Below are 22,254 nucleotides of genomic sequence, written 5' to 3'. Positions count from 1 at the left end.
TGACTAGTCTTAATACTTAATTTGAACTTCAAACAACTGGATCAGATTCTTTTTCTTTCTTATTTCTGCTTTGTTTAATTTACTCTGTCATTCCATTGCAGGCCATGGCACATTCTCAGCATGGCTTTCTTTGTAGGGGGGAAACAGCAGAGCTTGTTTCTATTAAGATATTGATACATGCAAGGGTAGAGCTACCCAGTAGAATAATATTTTAATGTGTTTGAGTAAGAATATGTTTATATTGAGGTTGAATTCCTTAAAAATTAGTATTACCAGCATTTGACACACAAATATTTTTCGCATCATCTGTGGCTACTAACTGTAGAAACATAATTGTAGTATTTATATTACAGAGCATTAAGAGTTTTTAATAATGATAATAACATTAATCACACATTAACTTGATTACTGATATTTTCTTTGAATATCAAGCATGGAAAACGAGCTCTTTATCGCTACCTTAGCATTAACATGTGTATAATGTACAGGTAACAAACTTAGTAGAACATATTTTGACAAATCCATTTTTCATAACTCTTACTTTTAGAAAACCATGTTTTAAGACCTCTGGTATCAGTTTTAAACTGCACTATCTAAAACTTTTACATTTGTTTTCATTTTCTACCAGTAAAATTATATCTTTCTGCAGGAAAATGATGCTTTTTTTACCAATAGGTCATAAGATTCAGTAGTTTGCACAGTAAAAATTGCAGAATGTGACTATGAGCAAAAGATGAAGAAAAAGACAGAGGTAGTGTTACTTGTCCTAGAGATGTCCAACTTGCTCATCTGGCTGAGTGTAGAACTTGGACTTCTAAATCTGAGTACCCTATGTCTAAAATTTGTAGCTGGTGTGATGCCAGTTTGGAGCCACTCTTTATAGCAGGTTACACAAACATCTTTGAGAAAATAACCAGGGCAGACAAGTGATGCTTTGTTATGTTCTGCTTATCAAAGAACATGAAGTGCATGGATATTCACACAAGGGACTCCTGAATTTCAAAGGATTGTAAACCAGAGAAGAGTCATTGTAAAAAGCCAAGCAAAAATACTCTGAGAAATAATATAAATGTATCAAGTAATTGACAAAAAGTTGTGTTATATGTTGTCTAAATCTATACAGGTGTCTTTCAGTGGTGCCTGAGAATGGTGTATGTCTAAAATAAAAAGCTGAAAAGCTTATGCTGTGTGTGAAGTCATGACTAATTCTGATTTGCTGACTTACTGAAACTATTTTAATTCTGTATTATTTAGAAAAATCAAAATAATGTATCACAAAATTAAAAAAAAAAGAATTCTCAAAGTACTTTTTCTTTCTTTTAAGTTAGTCAAAACCCTTACAGTTTGGAGGTTTTGGGTTGTTTGTTTGTTTGTTTTAATATTAGTAGTCCAGGAAAAAAAAATTTAATTAAAATAAAAATTGATTAATTCAATTAATTAATTTTCCCTGTATCCCCTACTGAAATATCTTTATATCTGTTGGAATAGAAGACTACTGTCATACCACTGTAATTGTTAGAAGTAATATCAAGGAAAATAAGGACATGGCTAGTATGACAATTCCGTTGCATTTGAAATTTTATTAGACTGTTCTTGTATAGCACTTAGAACTAGATTGCATCTTTTAATTTTGAAAAACATTTTTACTGTCTAGCTCAAATGCTAGAAAAATGAAAAACACTGGAAACCATTTTGCACTGTGAAAGTAAAGATTCATAAGGCATTAAATCCTTTCTGTAAATTTTGTATTTAGAGTATTTTTTAATGAACAAAGAAAAACCAAAAATGCATGTGCTTAGCATAACTAGATAGATGCTTGTACTGATTGTGCAGTGGAAGTTCATTGGTTCCTAAAGGTATTCAGCTTTCCGCATTTATCCATGTTGGCTTACCTTGTCAGACTGAAGTGGGACAGAAATAGATCTGTGGTAGAAGAGAGTAGATACATGTTTGCAGTTACTCTCTAATGTTTTTGTCCTTTTAGCTCAGAATGAAACTGGAATATGGCCTGCTGAATCCAAAACACCAGAAGTTCAAGAAATCTCCCCACAGTCCCTTCCAGGTAATGAAAATTCTACTTTTAGAAACTCTGTGTAATATATTTGCCAAATATATAAACTAAAATTAAATCCATCTTTGTGTTTCTCAATCTGCAGTTAAAGTCAGTAGTTGGAAGACAGGAGGATAGTGTAGCTGAATTGGTAACACTGAGTTATTGAATTGGACAAAAATCTGAACCTAAATTTGGAGGAAAGTTTCAGATGATACAATCATCAGGTTTATAAAATCCCTTAGAATTAAAATTGTGGGGTGCTGGATATCTTGAAATTGTGAAGAATGACAAAAAGAGTTTTCTTGTGATACACCTTGACATACTGACTTTAATGAAATGTGGCACCTGGGAAGGAGAGAATTGGTTCATTCTATTTCCTTTCCTTTGTGTTCTGTAATTATGTTTATATAGTAATTCTAACCATAAACATTGTCATCTCAAGACTTAGCACAGAATTGTATGTTTATGAAGTTGAATGATGTGTTGTATTATACATGGTAATTATTGGCAAGTACTGTCTATTTTTTGTAAGAATTTAGTATCCATTTATTACAATTAAACACATTCTCTATCTCCGTCACACTAATAGTTATTTACTAAAATTTTTAGAATAATTTTCATCTTCCATTTCATGCTTCCTTTGTCATTTTGTTTCCATGTCCTTTTTTCCCATGACCATTCCTTTCAGTCATTATTTGTTTTCTCAGCACCAGTGCCTCATTAAAATAAGAGTGTGTCACACTACTTACATTAAAGAATGTATTAATTACAATTACAGTGTTTCAGTTAAAGAGAAAAAAAAAAGTCAGGAAAGTGGGAAATGAAAGTGAATCCTCTAAAAGGAAGACGTTCTTTGAGTATAATTCTGTCTTGCTGTGGCATATGGAAAAATAACTTGAATACTTAAGCATTTGAGCCAGGCTTTCGTGAGTAACTTAAGCAAGCGATCTGAGCCCCAGCCTGTTACAAAGGTTGCATTTGAGAGATAGTCTAATATAGAAGCATAATTAATTGAGTTTAGCGATAGGATCTACTTAATTATATTTCATTCAGATATCACTGTTTGATAATCATACTGGATTCTTTGAGTAAAGCATAGTAATTGTTTGCTGTGGAAGGTTTAAGGACTGGTACCAGAAGTGGCAACAGAACACTGATTTGAAAGGAGCTCTGTGCTGTTGCAGCTGTTGTGTCATCAGCTATGCTAGAAGGAAAAAATGGAGCTTGAAGTATTTCAGCAAGCAGGATGTCTGAAGGCTGTTCTTACATTGCACTGTGTCTTTATCAAAGGGTGTGTTTTGTCATGTGATACAGTTTAGTAATTTTTTTTAATGTATTTGTCAACCAGGCGTCCCATCATTTTCTTAATTTCCAGCCTCCCCTCCCTTGGCATGCACTTCCATGGAAAGACTGTTAGTAAGCTCTTTCATTTCTTGTTTTTGCCAGGCTTGTTATGATATTTTCCACTCAGGATTATTTTATTCTTAACACAGCAGCACAAATTCATAGTGTTTTTTTTTCTTCAGCCTTTGAAATGTTGTCTAATATATCTCAAATGCTGCAACATTTTTTCTTCCCATTTAATGGAGTATGAGTCTTTTTATTAAATTCATGGGGAAATTGGAGCCTACCAACACTCAGAATTATGAGCACATTTGCCAGGGACGTGGAAGAACTAGTTGGTTTTTTTAAAAAAAAAAAAGCTAGTTATTTCTTTATGTAAGGGATTCTACTAGAAATTTAGCAAATTCAATTTGTGAAATAAGGAATGGGTTAGAAATAAAAAGTACCACCTCTGAATCCATTAACTAGGGTTGATGTTTAGTTGAAATAACTCCTTTGTTGTCATGTTTCCCAAGTTCTGTTCCTCCTGTGCTCCTTCTGGCCTCTTCTTCCGGCCCCTGAAGACTTCTCCTTGTGCTTATGTGGTATACCAGGAGTGAGAGTATTACTTTCATCAGAATATCTTAATTGCTGTTGTGGAGTAAGAGAGGGTTAAGAGAAGCTAGAGGAAATATAGTTTAAGAAACATTGTTGAAGTGCATTCTTGCTGTACTCTATGCTGTCACAGTAAGGTAACTTACCTTTCTTGGTTGTGTTAACATTTTACTTTGTAGATACACTTGAACCAGTACAGTAAGCCTCGTTTACCTGGTGCCCTGGAAAAGTCAGAGGCATTTTTCTTTTCTCTAACTTAGCTTTCAGAGCCTAAGTTCTCTACTTCCTGTATCTTTTTCCACAAAAAAAGTCCGCTCTTTTTTCATGTCATGGCTACAATGTTCTGTGCAAAACTGAGGAGAACTTTGTTTCTTTTGTCTCAGTTCTAGGCATGCTTTATCTTATTCAGCTTGTTCAGATAATTTAGCTGACAAGACATGCTTCATATGAGCGCAAACCATCTGACCTCTAAAAATAAATCCAAAGCATAATAAATTCTGTATTTGCTTTCGGTGTGGAATTGTTTGGGCTTTTTTCATGATTACATCTCACCAATGAGAAATGTTAACTTCTGTAGTACTTCTGAGGTATGGGTTTGTTAGTTGTTGCTTCAGTGTCTCTTATGGATGAATTTTCTCCCACAGGTTTCATAGAGATAAATTGCTTTAACTTCTCTGTAGAATGAATCCTCCTTTCACTGATGACAGTAACAGCACTGTAACTGATTTAGAAGCAGAATTGGGTCCTAATAAGGCAACATCTGTAAAGATTTCAGATTTTGTGGCACTGAAAAGTACCATATTCCAATCCAGAAAATAGTATAATTGTTGTAGCCGTATTTAGAACATGGAAAACAGCACGTTTTTTCAGGAAAGGAAATAACAAGCTTATAAACCTACATGATCAGTTCTTCTGGAAAATTAGTTGATTATGGATTATGGATTACAGATAATGACTCCAAATGGAATTTGGAAATTCAGTAGATTATGGAAAAAGCACGGAGACCATGCTGGAAAAACAAAAGTAACTGTCTTTGTGTCTCAAAAGAAAGGGATCTTTTATTAAACTGAATGAATACTAAAACCAATGCTATGTTGATACTGATCACCAATATTAATGATCTCTTCTAATTACCAACATGTACTAACTACTGTGCAGTTTGCTCTGTGGAAGGAAATAATGCTCTTGTCACATTCAAGGCTGAGACCTTGCCATTCTGTGTTCCATATCCATAAGCTTTGTCATTTGTGATCTGAGATGACCAGTTGTGTGTACTGTATCACTGACTAAATGCCCATGGGATCTCCAGCAAGATGAAAGTGATCTTGACTTACTTACCGTTGGAATCAATTGTTATGTGAAACTCCGGAAGAGTACAGTTATGCACTAATACATTAAAACATGACCAGTGGTTCAGTTTAGGTACATTTAATGGCTGTTTAATAAACTGCCCATGCTTTACTCTGAAGATGTGGAATTAGAAGAATGAATGGAAATCAAAATCCGTTATATTACTACTAGAAAAATGAAAGAGATGAGGTATTATAGGTGAATATTTATTCTTTTCCTGATAATTTTTATTTTAGGAGGATTAACAAAACATCAGAATAACAGGAGAAATCTTTGTGATTCTCATTTTCCTTTGTTTATATGAAACTGTAACAAAATAAATCCAAAAAATCATACAGACACAACTGAAAACAAAATTAAATATTAATCATGATGGAATCAAGCAACTGTAGAAATTACTTTAATCAGGTGACATAAAATGGTGCAAGGAAAGCAGCGGGCTTTGGGCAGTAGATAAAGAAAAGGGTAGAGAGATTCTAAATTAAATGAAGCTTCTTTCTTCTAGCTCAGGCTGAGAAAACACATGGACCTGAAGAATTTAAATCAACGCCTAAACCCAAATTGGTGCAAACTCAAAACATACCGGGTAACTAATTTTGGTGCTTTTTACCTTCTTTTTTCACTAGATGCTTTTTTCACCTCCAGCAGAACTTTTCTACTACTTGCTGCATCCCCTTTCTATTGGCTCCAAAGGAAGTACTAATTAAAAAATTCTGGTTCCTTTTGTGTTTCCAGTGATTCACACTGGAATGAAATATAAAGCAGGATACATCTAGCTCTGGCTGAACTGAGTCTTTTGCAGATTTTACTGGGTGATTCAATTTTATTTTTCAAATTAATGCTTTCTGTCTATGTGATCTGCATGGTTGACATAACATAAAACTTCCATCTGTAAAATTATCCTCAGTGATAGAATTGAAATAACTACCTCCCTGATTTTCTTCTGGTGACATATTCTTTTAGGTAACATCAAGAGTGTTAGGCAACATCAACATACATAAGGACAATTTTATATTACATGTGATATAATTGTATTTGCCTTCAAGGAAAGAAAAACTCTACTGATTTTTTCATTTTTTGTCTCAATGTTGTACTGTTAGTTTTGTGATTTGGAGCAGTATCTATTTACTTCTGGCATTCAGAATTCTAAATTCTCTAATGTCGACTTTATTGTTTGTACTTTTAAATCCAAGCCATGTAAAATTATGAAGACAAATCGAAACTTGAGATTGCATTTATTTTTTTTTAACTTTGGTTAGATTTTTCTAAAGTACAGGTGGGCTCCATACAGGAAGATGTATTATAAAGGGAAGGATCAGGAACACTTGCAGGACTGAAATACAGATCTTCCCATGAAGAGGACAGCTAATGCTTCTCAATAAATGTATTTTTATGTAATCCTATTGATTCACTCACAATTTTGTCTTTTTTCATTTACAGTTGCAAGGAGATTTCCAGAATTTACTGAAGCTAAACCATCAATCTAATTTTCATTTTAACTTTTACGCAGCTTTTCTTAACCATACTCAAACTTCCTTGTTTTTGCCACGCTTTTAAAGATGAAAATATGAAACTCCATCAAGATGAATCCTTGATTAATTTCAAACTAGGTGGTCACAATTACTGATACAGGTTCATTATCAAATTCCTGTGATTGATGGATCTTTGTATTACAATAGGGAAAAAGTAGTATCTTTCATATTCCACATACGTTTTCACATGACAAATCCATGTGGTTTTTTTCCTAGGTTGGAACTACTTCTACTTTTTTAGTGAATGGCATTGTTTTCAGGAGTGGGTGGTATATAAGCCAAATATAGATCCATGCTGTGTCTTGTAGTATTCTTAATCAAATAAAATTTTGGTTATTTCTTTTATCATAGCTTCTAATGACATACAGCTACTTCCTTCTGGATCCAGAATCTCCGATGCTCCAAAAACTCCATTTGCAGATCGTGGTAATTACTTTTTTGTAGATGTGACTAAACATTAGTGAAAAATTATCTTCACAAAACTTACAAATTCCTTCTTTCATTCTAAGCCTGGTTTTGCTTTGTTGCTGTGACAGATTAATGCTTCATTTAAGACAAACAAACAGAAGGTCATGAGGATATATGGGCTAACATATCTATAGGATAAAACTTATGTAAAACTGTGTACCTTACACTTAGTTTCATTATTTTCTGGGAAGAGCCCTATAAGCTTTGAGAGTGACTATATTTAAAGTTGGAGTGTTGTTCCAGCCAACATCAGTTTTGTGGGTTTTCATGTATTTTGCCAAATACTTGTATGCTTCATTAAAATACTACCATAATTTGTGCATGTTGTTGTGGTTTAAGTATTGATAAATTAGATTCATTGGTTGTTTGGTAATGAACTTCAGGACAAAGCCTGATATTTAAGAAAGCGGTACTGCTCACGTTTTCAAAATACTTTTAATTGTGCTAGGGTCAAAATGTTGTGGTCAAAGTCTTATGGGCAAAGAAGAAACACACCATTCCTTTCTTTTTTTTATGTTGTATATTATATATATCCACACATTTATATGTATATATGTTTTCATAGACATATATATTTAAATATATGAATATCATGTGTATGTGTATAACGTTAATAATTTATTTTTAGTGTAATGGAAATTTGAATGGTCTTTCCTTCCTTCTTTCTTTCTTTCTTTCTTTCTTTCTTTCTTTCTTTCTTTCTTTCTTTCTTTCTTTCTTCTGCTAAGAGACATCTTAGATCTGAATTCACCATTTAGGGAGCCATTTGTGTATGTTAGATACTATTTCTCTGTTCTTGTTGTTATCCCTAAAGTTAATTTTGTCCAGCTCCAGGTGTGCAGTTTTTACAACTGACCATTGCTGAGCTGTTTATGGCATGGGGTGTCCAGTACCATGCCCAGTCCCCATCTCTTATCATCTCATGCCTCTACTCTTCTACATCATAACCTGTGTCTTCCTTTCTCAAGACCTCTGTTTTCATAACAGGCTTGTATAGCCAAATTTACCCAAACAACTGCTTGTTGCTGCTTTCTGTATTAACAGCTATTACACTAGTTACCTGTAGTGTCCTTTAATCAAATTAATCAGATAAATTTATATTTCACTAAACATTAGTCAAGAAGTTATCATAGAATAGTGCTGGCTTATTTAGATAGCATACATTTGCATAACGTAGTACGCCGAATTTAAAAGTAATTTCCAGAAACATCTCTTAGTTCTTGAAATGCGTATTTGAAACATTCTCAAGAACACGAATATGATCTTCACAATTTGTTCTTAATTTGATAGATTTTTTTGACAGCTCCTTTCCAGATATATTTGAGGGGATGGGTGTAGACATTTATTTTTACTGTAGTGAAAGATGTTCAGTTAAATCCAGTTAGAGACAGCATTGGAAAGAGAGAAACACGATGATTTAATAATCTTTCTGCTATAAACGTAGCTGAAAATCTGAAAAGGTGATCCTGTAAAGTGATATAAGGTACTTTTGCTTTCTACTGGGGAATAATAACACAATCCTATGTTTGTCTCAGTGGTAAAGATAGAATGATAACAGAGGCAAAATACGTGTTTCATTCAAGTATTTATTCTGGTTTTGTTCTGATATCTTCCATTAGTTTCACTTAGCAAAAGAAGGAGTTCATTGTGTGAGGCTGGGCCCAGCCACTGGGTCAGCTGGAGTATCTATGAAGTCAATGCTGAAGTCAAAGATATTCTTTAAGAGTGAGGGGGTGGTTATTCAGAGGAGGTTTCTCTGCACCGTGCCTCTGCATGCCTCGATCTCCTGCTGTTATAGAATCAGCAAAGAAAGCAAAATTTAATTTACGAAGTTCAAGTGCCTGTGACCTATATTCTGCCCTAGTGCCCCTGAAGACTTTTTTTTTCCCTTTATTTTTTCTATCTTGATTGTGCTAGAGGGAGATATCTCCTTTGTTTTATAAACTTCCTGTGTGGTCAGCATATTTTGAATTCAAATGTTTCTGAAAAGATAGCTTTGTTAACATGCCTTCAATGTTCTGATACCTTTGAGAAATCTCTCATAGCTCTTACTGGATGTGAATGGATCAATGGAAACTTTTGCCAAAAGCTGTGAATCATATGGCTTTTGGTATTATTTTCTTAACTACAAATATAGACCAGAATGGTTCCAGTCGCAAACCTACAATGGTCGTCTGGTCCAACTTCTGAGTCCAACTATATCAGGATAATAACCTGAAATTATAATTGTTAATGTGATAAAATGGATTGAAAATAAATGGGAAAGTAGATCCAACATAAGAAATAAAAGTCTGTTCACTTTTTAGCATATATTCATATTGCCTACATTGGAAATGAACCACACACCTACTTATTTCAATGTTTTTGCAATCTCAAGCATTCAGAGAAGTTTAAATTTTAAATTCAGGTATGACTGAATGGGCATAAGTGACTGGTGCAGATGAGTTTACTGGAAAGAATAATACTTATTGGCCAGGACACACTGAATAGGATCTGTTTCTTAGAAGCAGGACAGTAGAGCAAAACCCACACCCGTTGTGAAAATTTGTTCACAATGGCTTTTAGGTAAGAATGCCCAACTCCATCTTGATTCTCTGTTTTCATTAAAGCACACTTCAGGTTATCCATACTTCAAAGTTAAATAAACAGAAGTACTTTGTAATAGTCTTCATTACAGATAACAGATAAAAGGTGCCGTTTACTAATGTTTCACGATTATTTCACTAGCTTCATTGTACTACTCTTTTCTTATCTTTTCCCATTACAACTCCTTTAAAAAAAGTTGTACATAATGTAATAGTGACCAGTTTGTACAGACCTGCAAGTGCTGTGAATATTAAAGGTAATGTGTTTGAGTTGTAGCTGCCTTGCTGTGAATAAGAACCACTTAAGTAATATGGATTCAGTTTGATTAGATAATGTATGCCAAAATATAAATGGGGTAAAAATTAATAGAACAAAGAGACCTTCAAACCAAACAAAAACTTTCTAGTTACAGTGGGTGAAATTAGATTTTGTATCACTTGCAAGGAGAGTGTCTGTCTTGGAATGATAAAAATTTTTTTCATGTTTGCTCTTAGCTACTCAGAGTCCAGCCTTGAAACCCATAACTCTACCTTCTGCAGAAGCCAGAGAGACGGAAATGGGTAATTAGCAGATTAGTTTTATGACTTTTTTTCCCGTTATCTTAGCATCATGTAGATCTGCAAATGGTAATCTTAAGATCTGCTTTAGAACCTTGGCTACCAACACTCACAGAGAGCTGATTATTCACCATTCTTCTGTCTGTGTAACCAGCTGTTATTGGCTAAAAAACTGCTTAAAGAAAGTGTTGTCATATCTTGTCAATACCTGTCTTTCTGCAGAGCTGCAGCTCTTACCTAGAATTCCTTGCTGGCAAGAGTCCTTTCAGGCATGTGGAACTTGCATTTCAGGCCAGAAAACTGTATTGCCAGCCATCATCTCCTGTTGTCATGGCAGTTGTCTCATGTCTCATTTCAGACCGTCTGCCATCTTGCTTAGCTTTGCTCTGGAATTGCACAGCCTTCACTAAGCTATTCAGAGCTAATCCATCAAGTCACGGGTCTCTCAGCATTTTAAGCTCAGGTTCTTTTTTCAGCTCTTGAGGAAAAATAGCCTGTTTCTTCGGGATCCAAACCATCTGGTACCATAGAAGTGCAACCAACCAGATCCAGTAATGGTTTCTCATAAGGTTAATCCTCCTGACAGTTAGGAATTTTTAGAGGAGACATAGTGCCTCTCATTAAATAGTTTGTTTAGTTTGACATAAATGAACAATAGCTGTAGGTATGAAAGTGCTGCATCAAAATATCAGATTTTTCAATGAAATTTTATATGAAATACTGAACTAGTAGTTCAGAGGTTTTTCTGTATTTGGCAACAGCATGTAATTCTCAGTTTTAAAATTAAATTAGACTTACTGTAAATATCAAATTTAAATAGGCCTGTCCACACCTGAGATTCATAAGTGGAATATCCTGATTTGCTGAAATATTCAGAGTTGCAAGAGGTGAATGGAAACTTCAGAAATTCCAACATATTTTGAAACTGTAGCTCTTCTTTTAGCCTTTCTGTGTAAATCTAGACATAAATCTAAGTGCCCAGATTTCAAAAATAGCACTATAAAAGCATATCACTGAAGATTCAGACACTGCCTTGGTACTTAGAAAATTTCTATTATGTGTTTTTCTTAGATTATAGATGTTATTTACTTGGGGCAACTAACAGTTACCCAAAAGAAGGAAAAAAAGTAAGACGATAGCCAGTTGGAAAGATTTCATTTCATTAGCATGCCAGTAGGGTAATGCTTGATGCATATGTTTTTGGAAGAAATTAGCATTGAAGGAAATCCATTAACGAGGGGGACATTGATTGCAGCTGTCCACCATTACACATCTGACAAAAGGCAGTTTATATGTTTCATTTGGTCCAGTTCTTGTTTTGTCATCCTCTTCCTTTCTCCAGTTTCAACACCACTATATCCTCTTTCCTGATCCTAGGAGCTCTAAACAAAAATTTCATGCAGTCACAGTTTCCTACATTTTGTTTATAATTTGTTCTCCTATTTTGAATAGCCTTGTATTTCTCCTTTTTAACTCTATAGTTCAACTTCTTTTTGTGTGATTCTGAAAACAGTTTGGTCATTAATTGCATTAGGTATCTGTTTATTAATGCATGTTCTTGGAAATAATTTTCAAGTCACAATTGCTTATTGTACATTTCAGACTCTACCTTTCTGTGGAACATAATGCGTTAAATATTACCCAGAGGTTTTGTCAACTCATAAAAGAATACGATCCTGTTTCAGGATAGTTCTTGTCACTTCAAAACAGGATTGTTTTGAATAGAGCTGTCAAATACAGCAGAATTTTTGCTTTTATTTTCCAGCTTCACATGACTTTCTTCATATTATTTCTACTCCCCAAACTTTTACATCTTCAGAAATACCAGGCACTTGTAAATTATAATAATATTATTTCAGAAGCATACCCATTTGATTGGTTGGTGCCGAAAAGTTTATTACTGCTTCCATGTTGACAATTTCAGACAGCTGTTGCATACTACTTGCCTTGGGTGTTGCCCTATGTTTTATTTTTTCAAATTCTGTATCGACATCATCATTCCTGGGACCAGGTATGCACAGGTTTGTAGAAAGACTGCAACTAGCTTAAAGAATAATGCAGTATTGAACAAATAGCTGTATTAAGAAAAGATTTAAATTTTGCAAAACTTAAGACTATTACAGTCAAGTAAAATATGCTACTTTTTAGGGATAAGATTTTCTTCTTCTTTCTTGCTTTCTGTCAGTTTTTCAGTGTTCATAAACATTTTGCTGTGAGTTTTCCTGTGTATTGCCTTAAAATAAGAAAGTTATGGCATCTCAGACCAGAGCTTTCTAACTAAGCTATACTTTGAGTTATAGCTTTGGAGATAGGTTGTTTTTCCTGTAGTCTTTGGTACGTGAGGATGCTTAAGCTTTTTAAGCAGTTCTTGAGTATGAAGAAGTTAAGAGGTGAGGGCAATGGAGAAGGGGTAGAAGGAGGTGAAGGAGGAAGGAAAGCAGTTTATTGCCCAAGTCTTCTTTGACCAATGCAGCCATAGTCTGCTAAATTCTATGCTGAATAATCTACTGGTTCTTGGCACACCAATACCGTTCATGTTTATATTGGCAGGCCCACTGACTGTTTTCTGGATCAAAAGGTGTTTTCTTACTACCTGCCATTCATAATGTGCTAAGATTATTAAGCAGTAACAAGAATTCTCATTAGTATGAATAATTAGGTCACCTGGTTTCCACATCAACTTCTACACCAGCCTACCAGTCCATGACACAGAGTAATGTTAGCTGATTTGCACACAATTTTCCCTGTGCTTCCATTTTAACAAAGCAACATTTGTCTGCTGAGTCCTGTGCTATCCAAGTAGCTCTTGAGGCAATTTTAAGCCTTTTAACACAAGATTATCTTTTCAGATTTAGGTGAAAGGAAGACTCTTCCTTCAAGATCCACAACATCTGGCATACCAGAAATGCCACCAATCTCATCTGGTAATAACCTCTCTCTTCATTGTAGTTCTCCTGACATCTAATCAGTCTCTCAAAAGACACAGCAATGCTTTGCCAAATGGAGGTCTTAGAAATTCTGTTTTATTCTGTATGAAAGTGTAACTGGAGAGAGAGACCAGTCATGTCTGCTGCAACATTTGAGAAATTTGAAAAGAAATGTTGGAATGATAGGATTAAAATTTTTTATGTTGGTAAACAATTAGCTAGGTTGTCCTGTGGAGTTGTTGTTCAGGTTTTTTGTAAAGAATTTTTTCTGTGTCTATATGGAGGCCCATTTTTAGGAGTAGTTAAATGTGTTAACATGTCAGATTTGTTCCTTTTGTACATTGAATGCAAAAGCATCTCCATAGGTGGAAAAAATATTTATCTGCTGTTCAAAAGAATACCCCATGAGATTTTAACCATGGGAAAATGCAAGTTAGTTATTTGATTAGTGAGTCATTGCATATTACTAGAAAAGGATCAAGTCGAAGAGAACTGAATCAAAGGGTTTCCATTTCCAAAGGTTGGGTTTATCAAAATATTCCAGAGGAATCAGTAGGCCCCACTTCCTTATTACCAGCAACTTCATTCTTGTGCATGTTTATAAACTGTCACCAAGTCTTGCCTCCCTTGCATCTGAAGCCAAGTCCAAAGAAACAGGCAAAAGTGAGCAGTGCTGATAAGTATATATATATATATATATACTGTAGATTTAACACTGGTTTATGTACTGAGTTGTGCATTTTCCTTGTGCAAGATCAGGATAAGAGAGTATATGGGAGTCACTTCAGTGAAGTTACATGTCCTTCAGTGTGCGAAGAGATGTCAGATTGTACAAGCTTAAGTTGTTGTAAGATGTGCTAGAATTCTGCAGAAATGTTTTCTCTGGTCACTTATTTGCAAGCATTTCTCTACAGATAGAGAAATTCTCTACACTGTCCCTTATTAGTGGCAGGGACAGTAATTTCTGACCCATAGAATGAAGGATTTTGTTGCTTGTTGGGAAAAGTGAGATCAGACCTTGAATTCTAAATACAAAGATATGATTCTCAGTCCTCATGTTACTATGCAATTACTATTACCAATTAGATGTATGCAATTACATCTTTAAAGGACATGTAAGGAGGGGTTTGGTGAATTAGACACTTAGGCATTTTTAGGCTGATAGAGAGCCATTTAGTTACTGACATTCAAGGACTATTGTGATACTTGCAACCACAACAAGACAGTTGACTCTTGATTTGATCACTGAGTCACAAGGTAATGCCAGGAAAAAGCATGTGTGGCCCTCAATACAGATATCTGGGGGCTGGGAACTGATGCTGCTTGTACTGCTGTGGCAAGGCTCAGTGGATATCTCAAGATCATTTCCATGTTTGACTGTAGCACCCAAGAGACCAGCCCTGGAATCGACCTTGTCTGCTTCACCAGAAACCACAAGGATGGGTAAATAGCCAGCCATTCCCTTCCTTCCTTCCTTCCTTCATCACTTTGGCAATGCTTTTCCCTACAGTGGTGAGCCTGTTCTGATGTGCTGATGTCCTGAGAAGTGGGGTCAATGATGTGGTTGGACCTCCGTGGCTCCTTATTACAAATTGTTGCACTTGTGAGCTTTCTGTGGCCTTTTTTGGGGTTCCATTTCTAGGTTTCCTCTGACATCTTGGGCTACCTCTGCCAGCTGAAAGACAGCATCCTGCTACTGCAGAGAGTGATGCTGTGGCAGGGGAGCCTGGCCCAAGCAGGGCCATGTGTCCTTTTCTGTAGCTCTGTCTTGATATGACCCTGCAACAGCAGCCTGTCTGAGGACCTGAAGATGGTTTTTGTGTTTGATCTTAGCTACTCGAAGACCAAGGCTGAAGTCCACCACTCCTTCCTCCCTGGCAACCAAGCAAACTGTGATGGGTAACTAGCCAACCCCTTCTTTTTCCATTGTCTGCCGTCTCCCTCGCTCCCCATCACGCCTCCCACCCCAAACCACCTGGCATCCTTCTCATCTCCCATGGACAAGATGAAGACCTGTTGGTGCAGCTTGGCTTGCTGAAGCACTCGCCACACTGGTTCTGCAATTCTGCTGTTTGATCCCATGCTTTTTCCATTGCTGACAAGTATTTTCTGCAGGAAGCATGTGACATCTTGCAGAGAGACCACATGGTTGCACCTTACCTTCAGCTCCATCCCCCTGCTTCTTTGTGGGTTGGGAGCGGGTCTTGCCTTCTCTGTTCCAATATGACAGCATTTTTCAGAGGCAAATCCCATCGGGGCTGGCGCAAGAGGACAGCACAGCAGTTCAGCCACCCTTCAGGGAGTCCTGGTCCAAGGGTGCAGCCGTTTGTTGCTTCACCACTGACTTTCAAGGTGGCTGGTTGTCTTCTGCCCATGGCTTTACATTGCCATCACCTGGGCGTGGGAACGCTCTGCTCTGCTGCTGCTTTTGAGGTCGTGTTAGGGTTTTAAGGTCGATGCCTCTTTTCAGCTTTTGGTGAATCATGGCATGTTTCTTCAAGGTTCAAGACACCAGCAGTGTTTGGTGGTAATGATATTTCTTGCAGGTCTGGTAATGATGCAAGATGGGAATTGTCCCAAGAGCTCTTGTTGTGCTTTTAGTCAAACTTATTTCTCTTGGGGTAAAGTGCAAGTGTAGAGATGTAAAGGACATATGTGAAAAGCCATAATTACTTCAATCATTGAATACAGCACTTGGCAACAATGGGTGGAGGTCCTTTTGGCAAGAGCTTCTTTCACATTAGTGGGTGTGCAAGACAAGTTCTGTGTCCTGGCATTACTTTGTGGCCCATGTGGTAACAAAGCATTTTGTAAGCAGGCTGGTAAACCTAAAATCTGAAGTAGAGTCCAAGTTAAAAGTGGAATGAACAATATGAAATACCTTGGTACTTTTGTCTGTAGCAGTCTTGCTTTCATATCAGCTGAGATATGTCATGCACTTCATGGTCTTTTTCAGGGAAGTTTCATTCCTTACCTTCCTTTACTTAAAGTGATTTTTTGGCTTTCTTGTTTTTACAGTGGAGAAATTAGATTACTTGTAATTATAACAAAGCATACAAATTTGGCTGGGCTAAGAATATTCCTTTCTCTTTCCCTGCATGGTGATGTCTTAATCACTTTTTATGTTCTTTTATTTTTGCTAATTTTTAATTGGATTTTTTTCTGTGTCTTCATTTCATAAATTTGCTTCCTTTTTTCTTCCCTTTGCCCAGTTTTTTTTGCAATTTTTCAGGGGGTTTTTTTGCATTTCTACTAACCTTTTGGGAATTTTTTCCATTTAACTTATGTCATCCCATTGAATTTTTTTCATCATATTTATGTGTTTTTACACTTCTTTGCATATTAACCTTTCTTTTTAAAATTCTGCTCATTTTACAGAATATGCTTTTATGGTTTTTTCAATTCTTTATTTTTTATTTCATTTCTTTATTTCGTTATTTGTAGTCTAAACCATCAAGTCCACGGTTGCAGGTGATCCCATGGTGTGATGGTTGATGTATTATTTAAATAATAAGCCACAATTTTTTTTCCAGCCTCCCATGACTTTCTTCACGTTACTTCCACTCCCCAAACTTCCACATCTGCAAAAATGTCAGATCGAGAGACTGGTAAATTGCATTTATTTTATTTCCTATCCTTTGTTTTTCTTGATATAGAAGTGATATTATTCTGATGTTTATTTGTCCCATATTTTTAATGTTGCCTCCAGTGGTCTTTCATTTGGTCATTAAGGCTTCATGTTATTTGTAATAGTTGAAGTGTCCAGCAGTTTTGGCCTCAAGTAAGTGATCCTGATTCCATCTGGCTATTTCAGGCTAGTATCACGTTACTGAAGGGTTGTGATGGGGAGTGGGGGGCAGAATTTAGCACTTGAAAGGAAACTGTCAGGCTTTGATGAATTTTGGGTTGTCAGCATAACAGTTATCCTTTGAGGAGGGAATGGTTTTTCTTTAGCTAGTACGCACTTTTTAAAGAGATTTGTTGTTTGAACATTTGTTTCCTGTTATAACTTTTTAAAGGAGTCTCTAATATTCAAAAGACTGCTGCATTACAGCATTTTGGCGTTAAAGGTTATTTTTACAGTTACTTCTGCTAATAATTTATCACTTCTCCCCATGTATTTATGAAGAATATAGGGTCTTAGGCACAATATATGCATTTGTATTAGTCCATGAGATTTTTCCCAGAATATAATCATAAAAAATAGTAGAGAGTTGCTGTGAGTTTCTTGTCTGTGCTTCTGCTCATGCTAGCATGATTTAAGCAAGTGATATTTTATAATATCAGTGTTTCAAACATCATTCTCTTTCGGAGGACGAACCAAGTGAAACTGGGTAAATGAGCATTGACATATTTTGTCATCTGGAGATTAGCTTATTACAATACACATACGCTATTCATGTTTTCTCTAGTCTTACTTGTTAAGGTTTTTTGGTCCACAGTCTTTTAGTTTCTCACTACAGATAAATGTAGCAAACCTTAGCTTTTATATCTACTGCAGAATTCACGCTGAACACAAACATGATGCAGCTGTGCTAATACTCCAAGGGTGGTGCTGACAGTTATCCTGCCTCTGCATGAATACCATATTTTTGTTTCCTTTTGAAGTTGAGAACTCCATTTTTCCAAGGTCATTTCGGTCAAATCAAACTATCTTCATTAGGTAGAAGAGTTTTAGCAGTTAGTCAGGTACAGCTTTACTGTTCTCTGTGGCATTATTCTTGCCAAACTACTACAGAATTCTCTCTTGATGTAAAGAATTGGGCTACTTAGATTTCTTACTACTTGGCCTTCAAATTTAATCAGTCATGAGTGTTCTTAACATCAGAAACACCTACTGTTCAGTTTTTCATATAACACTGCCCATAGAGATATTATGGGCTGCATAATATCTGTATTGGAAACGGTGGTCTTGGGGATCTAAAAGAATCTGATTTTTTTTTGAGCTTGTTTTTTCATTAAAATGCTATCGGAAAAGGATAAAGATAATTTTTAAGCCATTTTCTGCCGAAGGATGATCAGTTTCTGTAAGCCTGTTTCTATCAAAGTATCTTCGTGGCAGTTGGAGGAAAAATGTGATCCCTGGGCAAAACACAGATTAATAGACCATGTTCAGGAAAGTGTTTTGATACCATCTATGTGAAAATGGTCTGCATGTTGTATCAAAATAATATTGGACTTTTGCAGCTCTTTATTTAAAAGACTTATCTGAAACACCCAAACTAAAGTGTAAAGGAGAAGAGGCTTGCTGTCAGCTGTTGCTAGTGGATAGAATTTTAAAATGAGATGCAGTGAGCTGGCCTTGTAGTAAATGTGTCAGAATTAGATGTTATGTATGAAAAAAAAAAACAAACCCACAATACGAAGAATGGAGTAGGCCACCACAGAAGTGTGTATGCAAGAAATCTAAAATAAGTTTAGATCCATCAGACATGCTAAGGGCCAAAAATCACCTTATCTAAAGACTGATGTCACTTATTGTTTCAAGATTTTTTTCATATTTGACCTTAGCTACCCAGGGACCAAGCCTGAAATTCACTTCTCATCCCTCCACGGAAACCAGAGGGAGCATGATTGGTAAATAGCATATCATTGCATTAGCTTTTCTAGCCCTTGCCATCACTTGCATTGGCTGTGGACAGTGCTAAGATTCATCCAGACATGTTGCTTTGAAGACTACTTGATGCTAGGTTTTCCCTCCACCCCCACTCCCACCCCTGCTCAACCCGACCATTTCTGCATAATCAAAGCTGAAAAATAATTTAGCACACTGACTGAATAACAGTCTACAAAAAAACCTCTGCTAGCTTATATTGCCTTCTTATATTTTCTTCTGGTAGCTGCAATTTTCATTTAAAGAATAGGTACTTTAAAACAAAGGCCAGTGAGAAGAAGAATACTTAGCATGAGCTACTTGGAATTGGCCCTACTTCATTTCACACCAGCTTCAGTGTTAATGTAGCACCTCATTTCACAGCTGATCTTTGCAGCTGCTTACAAATTGCTTGATCTCTCATCAGTGTCATCTTGAATTGCGCACCAGCTACTGTCCAAATACTGCAGCTCTGAAGTCAGTTCTCATTTTAACTCCAGATTTTCTTTCAGCTTTGGATGAATATCAGCTCATTTCCTCAACATCTGAAACATCTGGCATTCAAGAAATGCCATCAGCTGTACCCGGTAATACTTGAAAAATGTGATTTTAAATAGAAATTTCCACAGAGATTTCGTCAAACATTTGGAATATTGTTAATTAAGTTGAACATGATTGAAAATAACTTCAGAACAAACATAATTCATTTGCTCTCTCAACTACCAGACTTAGGAAATATAGGAAATTTTGTGTGATGCTTTAAAACAGTAAATATTCTCTTCTAATTTTGGTCTACATTCCTGATATATTTACGGGTCTGTATTACTGTGCTTGATGTTAATCAGCATGTCTTATTACATACAGTAGTGTTCTCTTTTTAAGTTGCAGTACCGCAGATGGGTAAGAGTGAAAGCTAATGAAAATATTGTTTTAATCCCCTAATGAAACTATTCTGATGGTTGCAAGTGTTGAGTATGTCCCATAGAAATAATAGAATCAATAATAATGAGTATATGGAGTTCAAAATAATGGAGAATAGACCCTTAAATACTTTAACTTGAGTATACTTAAAGCAGTTATTTTAAGTTAGACATTTTGCTGCCAATATTGGGAGACAGCATGGGCCCAAAACTAACAAAAACTAAAGCATTTTTATGAGATGTATTGCTATATTGCCTGAGTGCAGCTTTTGAAATAAATGGCACGACATTGTAATTAAAGAAAATATTTGCAACAAATTGATCTTAACTGGATGCTTCTATGGTAGATGTGATGCTTTCAAATACCTGTTATGCCAGACTCCAGTGAAATTAAACTGTTAGATGATGGTATTTTACTGACAATTAAATTACTTACACCTATAAATATATAATAATCTAAAGTACGTAGTTTTCCTGTTCTTCCTTCCCAACATTTATTCTTTAGGGTTCTACTTCCTCGATTCACAAAATAAGCTAAATTACCAATGCCTTACAAAATGACACTGAACAAATGCAGTTTTATCAATGCTCAAGGTTCTGTTTGGTTTACTGTACTTGCAAGAACTATTTCACTTTCTTTCAATAATGACAGTTTCATCCAAAGCCTATTTCAGGTTGTTGCCAAAACTCCCTCGCAGCAAAAAGTAGACTAAATGGATATTTGACAGAAAATTTTTAGTAGCTGTCCAGTTGCCTGTAATTGCAGATTAATGGGAAAGCTTGCAGATTGCAACTAAGCATTCTTAAAATCAAGAAATAGAGATGTGTTAGGTTTATATATTTATTCTTCAGGGGTATTAATTAGTATCTATCATTAATGCGTCTTCCATACTGAGCAATAACTTATAATCAAGTACTTTAACAGAAAGTTTCAGTAATGGTTTTCCATAATGGTTTTCTATATATTGATATAATAGCAAATTCAAGTTCAATTCTTTATTCTGCTTTCTTTGCCTATAAAGAAAGTTATACTGCACTTTTTCCAAACTAGAGGGGTCAATTTCTCAACAATTACAGTGTTTGAGAGAATGGAAAAAAATCATGCCTGATCTAGTCTGGAATTCAACATAAACATGTTGATAAGTCCTAGATTTGAAGGAGAGTTAAAAATGTGACTAAATATTATAATAATGCTTAATTTACATATTCTAGTCATAGACTTGAGATGGGAAACCCTAGCATGTACAGCTGTTTGTATTTAAGGGACTTGCTTAGAATAACCTAAGGAATTCTGGTTTTTGGTTTTGCATGTTTGTGTTGGGAAGGGGAGAAAGGGGAAGCGAAGAGAATGAACAGAAGGTTCTTTCAACTAAAAATAGTGAAGTTCAGCCACACAATGAGATTACTGCAGTGAAATACTTGCTTACATGTTATATCCCCTGGAGTGGGTCTCCTATTATCCTCATGATTTCTTTTAAAAACCTATTGCTTAGTTGGTCACTTGTTAATTAGTTGTTTTTAGAAAATGTTTACTTGCCAAAGTTCTTCAAGACTGTTTCTTGAAGACTGATTAATGACTTCATATTTATTGTGCTCTACGGAGCCATACAGCCCGAAAATCCAATGTGGTTATTCAGGTAATGACAATGCTTTCAATCTAGCCTTTTTTTTCCTTTAAAACCACAGTGTTACCACTCTTGTAGAGTCTGTTTAAGGATGATTTTCATGTCTGATTTCAACACACTTGCTTCCATTTTTCTGATGTGAACACATTTGCTTCTAACTCTAAATGGCAAGCCAGTTAAAGAACTGTTTTGAATCAATCATTTCTTGATCAGCAGCTAGAAATCATTTTTGGTACATAGTGAAAAAGGACTGATCTTTTACACCAACTTGTAAGAATTTCATTTTTCTGCTGGTGTAATTTAAACTCCAAAAAGTGTAAAGGAAGAAGATTCTTAGAAGTTCTGTATACCATCAGGGTCCTCTTGTCACCATATGGGGCCGCATATCTTTCTCTTTATTCACATAATACAGAAAGGACTTTTAAGCATCCAGTACCTGGTTTGTGTTTGCAATTACATCATCTTGAACACCACAACTTGTGTGTTTGCTATCCCAGGAACAGTTAGATTCCTCAGCATTTTAAATCCAGATTTTCTCTTCAGCTCTTAATGAAACACAGATAGTTTCAAAATTCATGTCTAAAGCATCTGGAGTCACGGAAATACCATCAATGCAGTCTGGTATTGACATTTCTTGTGAACTCAGTGTTCTTGAATTATCAAAAGAGTCCCCAGTGTGCTTTTGGTGAAATGTTGGTTTGCTTT

At 35.7% G+C, this 22,254-nt stretch overlaps 1 protein-coding gene across 1 annotated transcript in view; it reads left to right on the top strand.

The window, feature by feature from the left end:
• Positions 1-22,254, top strand: part of LOC113991306 (ABI family member 3 binding protein) — a 143,114-nt gene that overhangs the window by 52,268 nt on the left and 68,592 nt on the right. The window contains exons 10-19 of the mRNA XM_027727497.2: positions 1,985-2,062; positions 5,847-5,927; positions 7,225-7,299; positions 10,422-10,487; positions 13,334-13,408; positions 14,795-14,854; positions 15,245-15,310; positions 16,945-17,019; positions 18,923-18,988; positions 19,517-19,591. Of these exons, the coding sequence (XP_027583298.1) occupies positions 1,985-2,062; positions 5,847-5,927; positions 7,225-7,299; positions 10,422-10,487; positions 13,334-13,408; positions 14,795-14,854; positions 15,245-15,310; positions 16,945-17,019; positions 18,923-18,988; positions 19,517-19,591 (717 nt within the window). The remainder of the gene's footprint in view (positions 1-1,984; positions 2,063-5,846; positions 5,928-7,224; positions 7,300-10,421; positions 10,488-13,333; positions 13,409-14,794; positions 14,855-15,244; positions 15,311-16,944; positions 17,020-18,922; positions 18,989-19,516; positions 19,592-22,254) is intronic.

This window comes from Pipra filicauda, unplaced genomic scaffold (genome assembly GCF_003945595.2).
Source record: "Pipra filicauda isolate LSUMZ 115617 unplaced genomic scaffold, ASM394559v2 scaffold64_size3178608_pilon, whole genome shotgun sequence".
Classification (NCBI taxonomy): domain Eukaryota; kingdom Metazoa; phylum Chordata; class Aves; order Passeriformes; family Pipridae; genus Pipra; species Pipra filicauda.
Note: the sequence above shows the minus strand (reverse complement) of the source record. Positions and strands in the feature narration are given on the sequence as shown.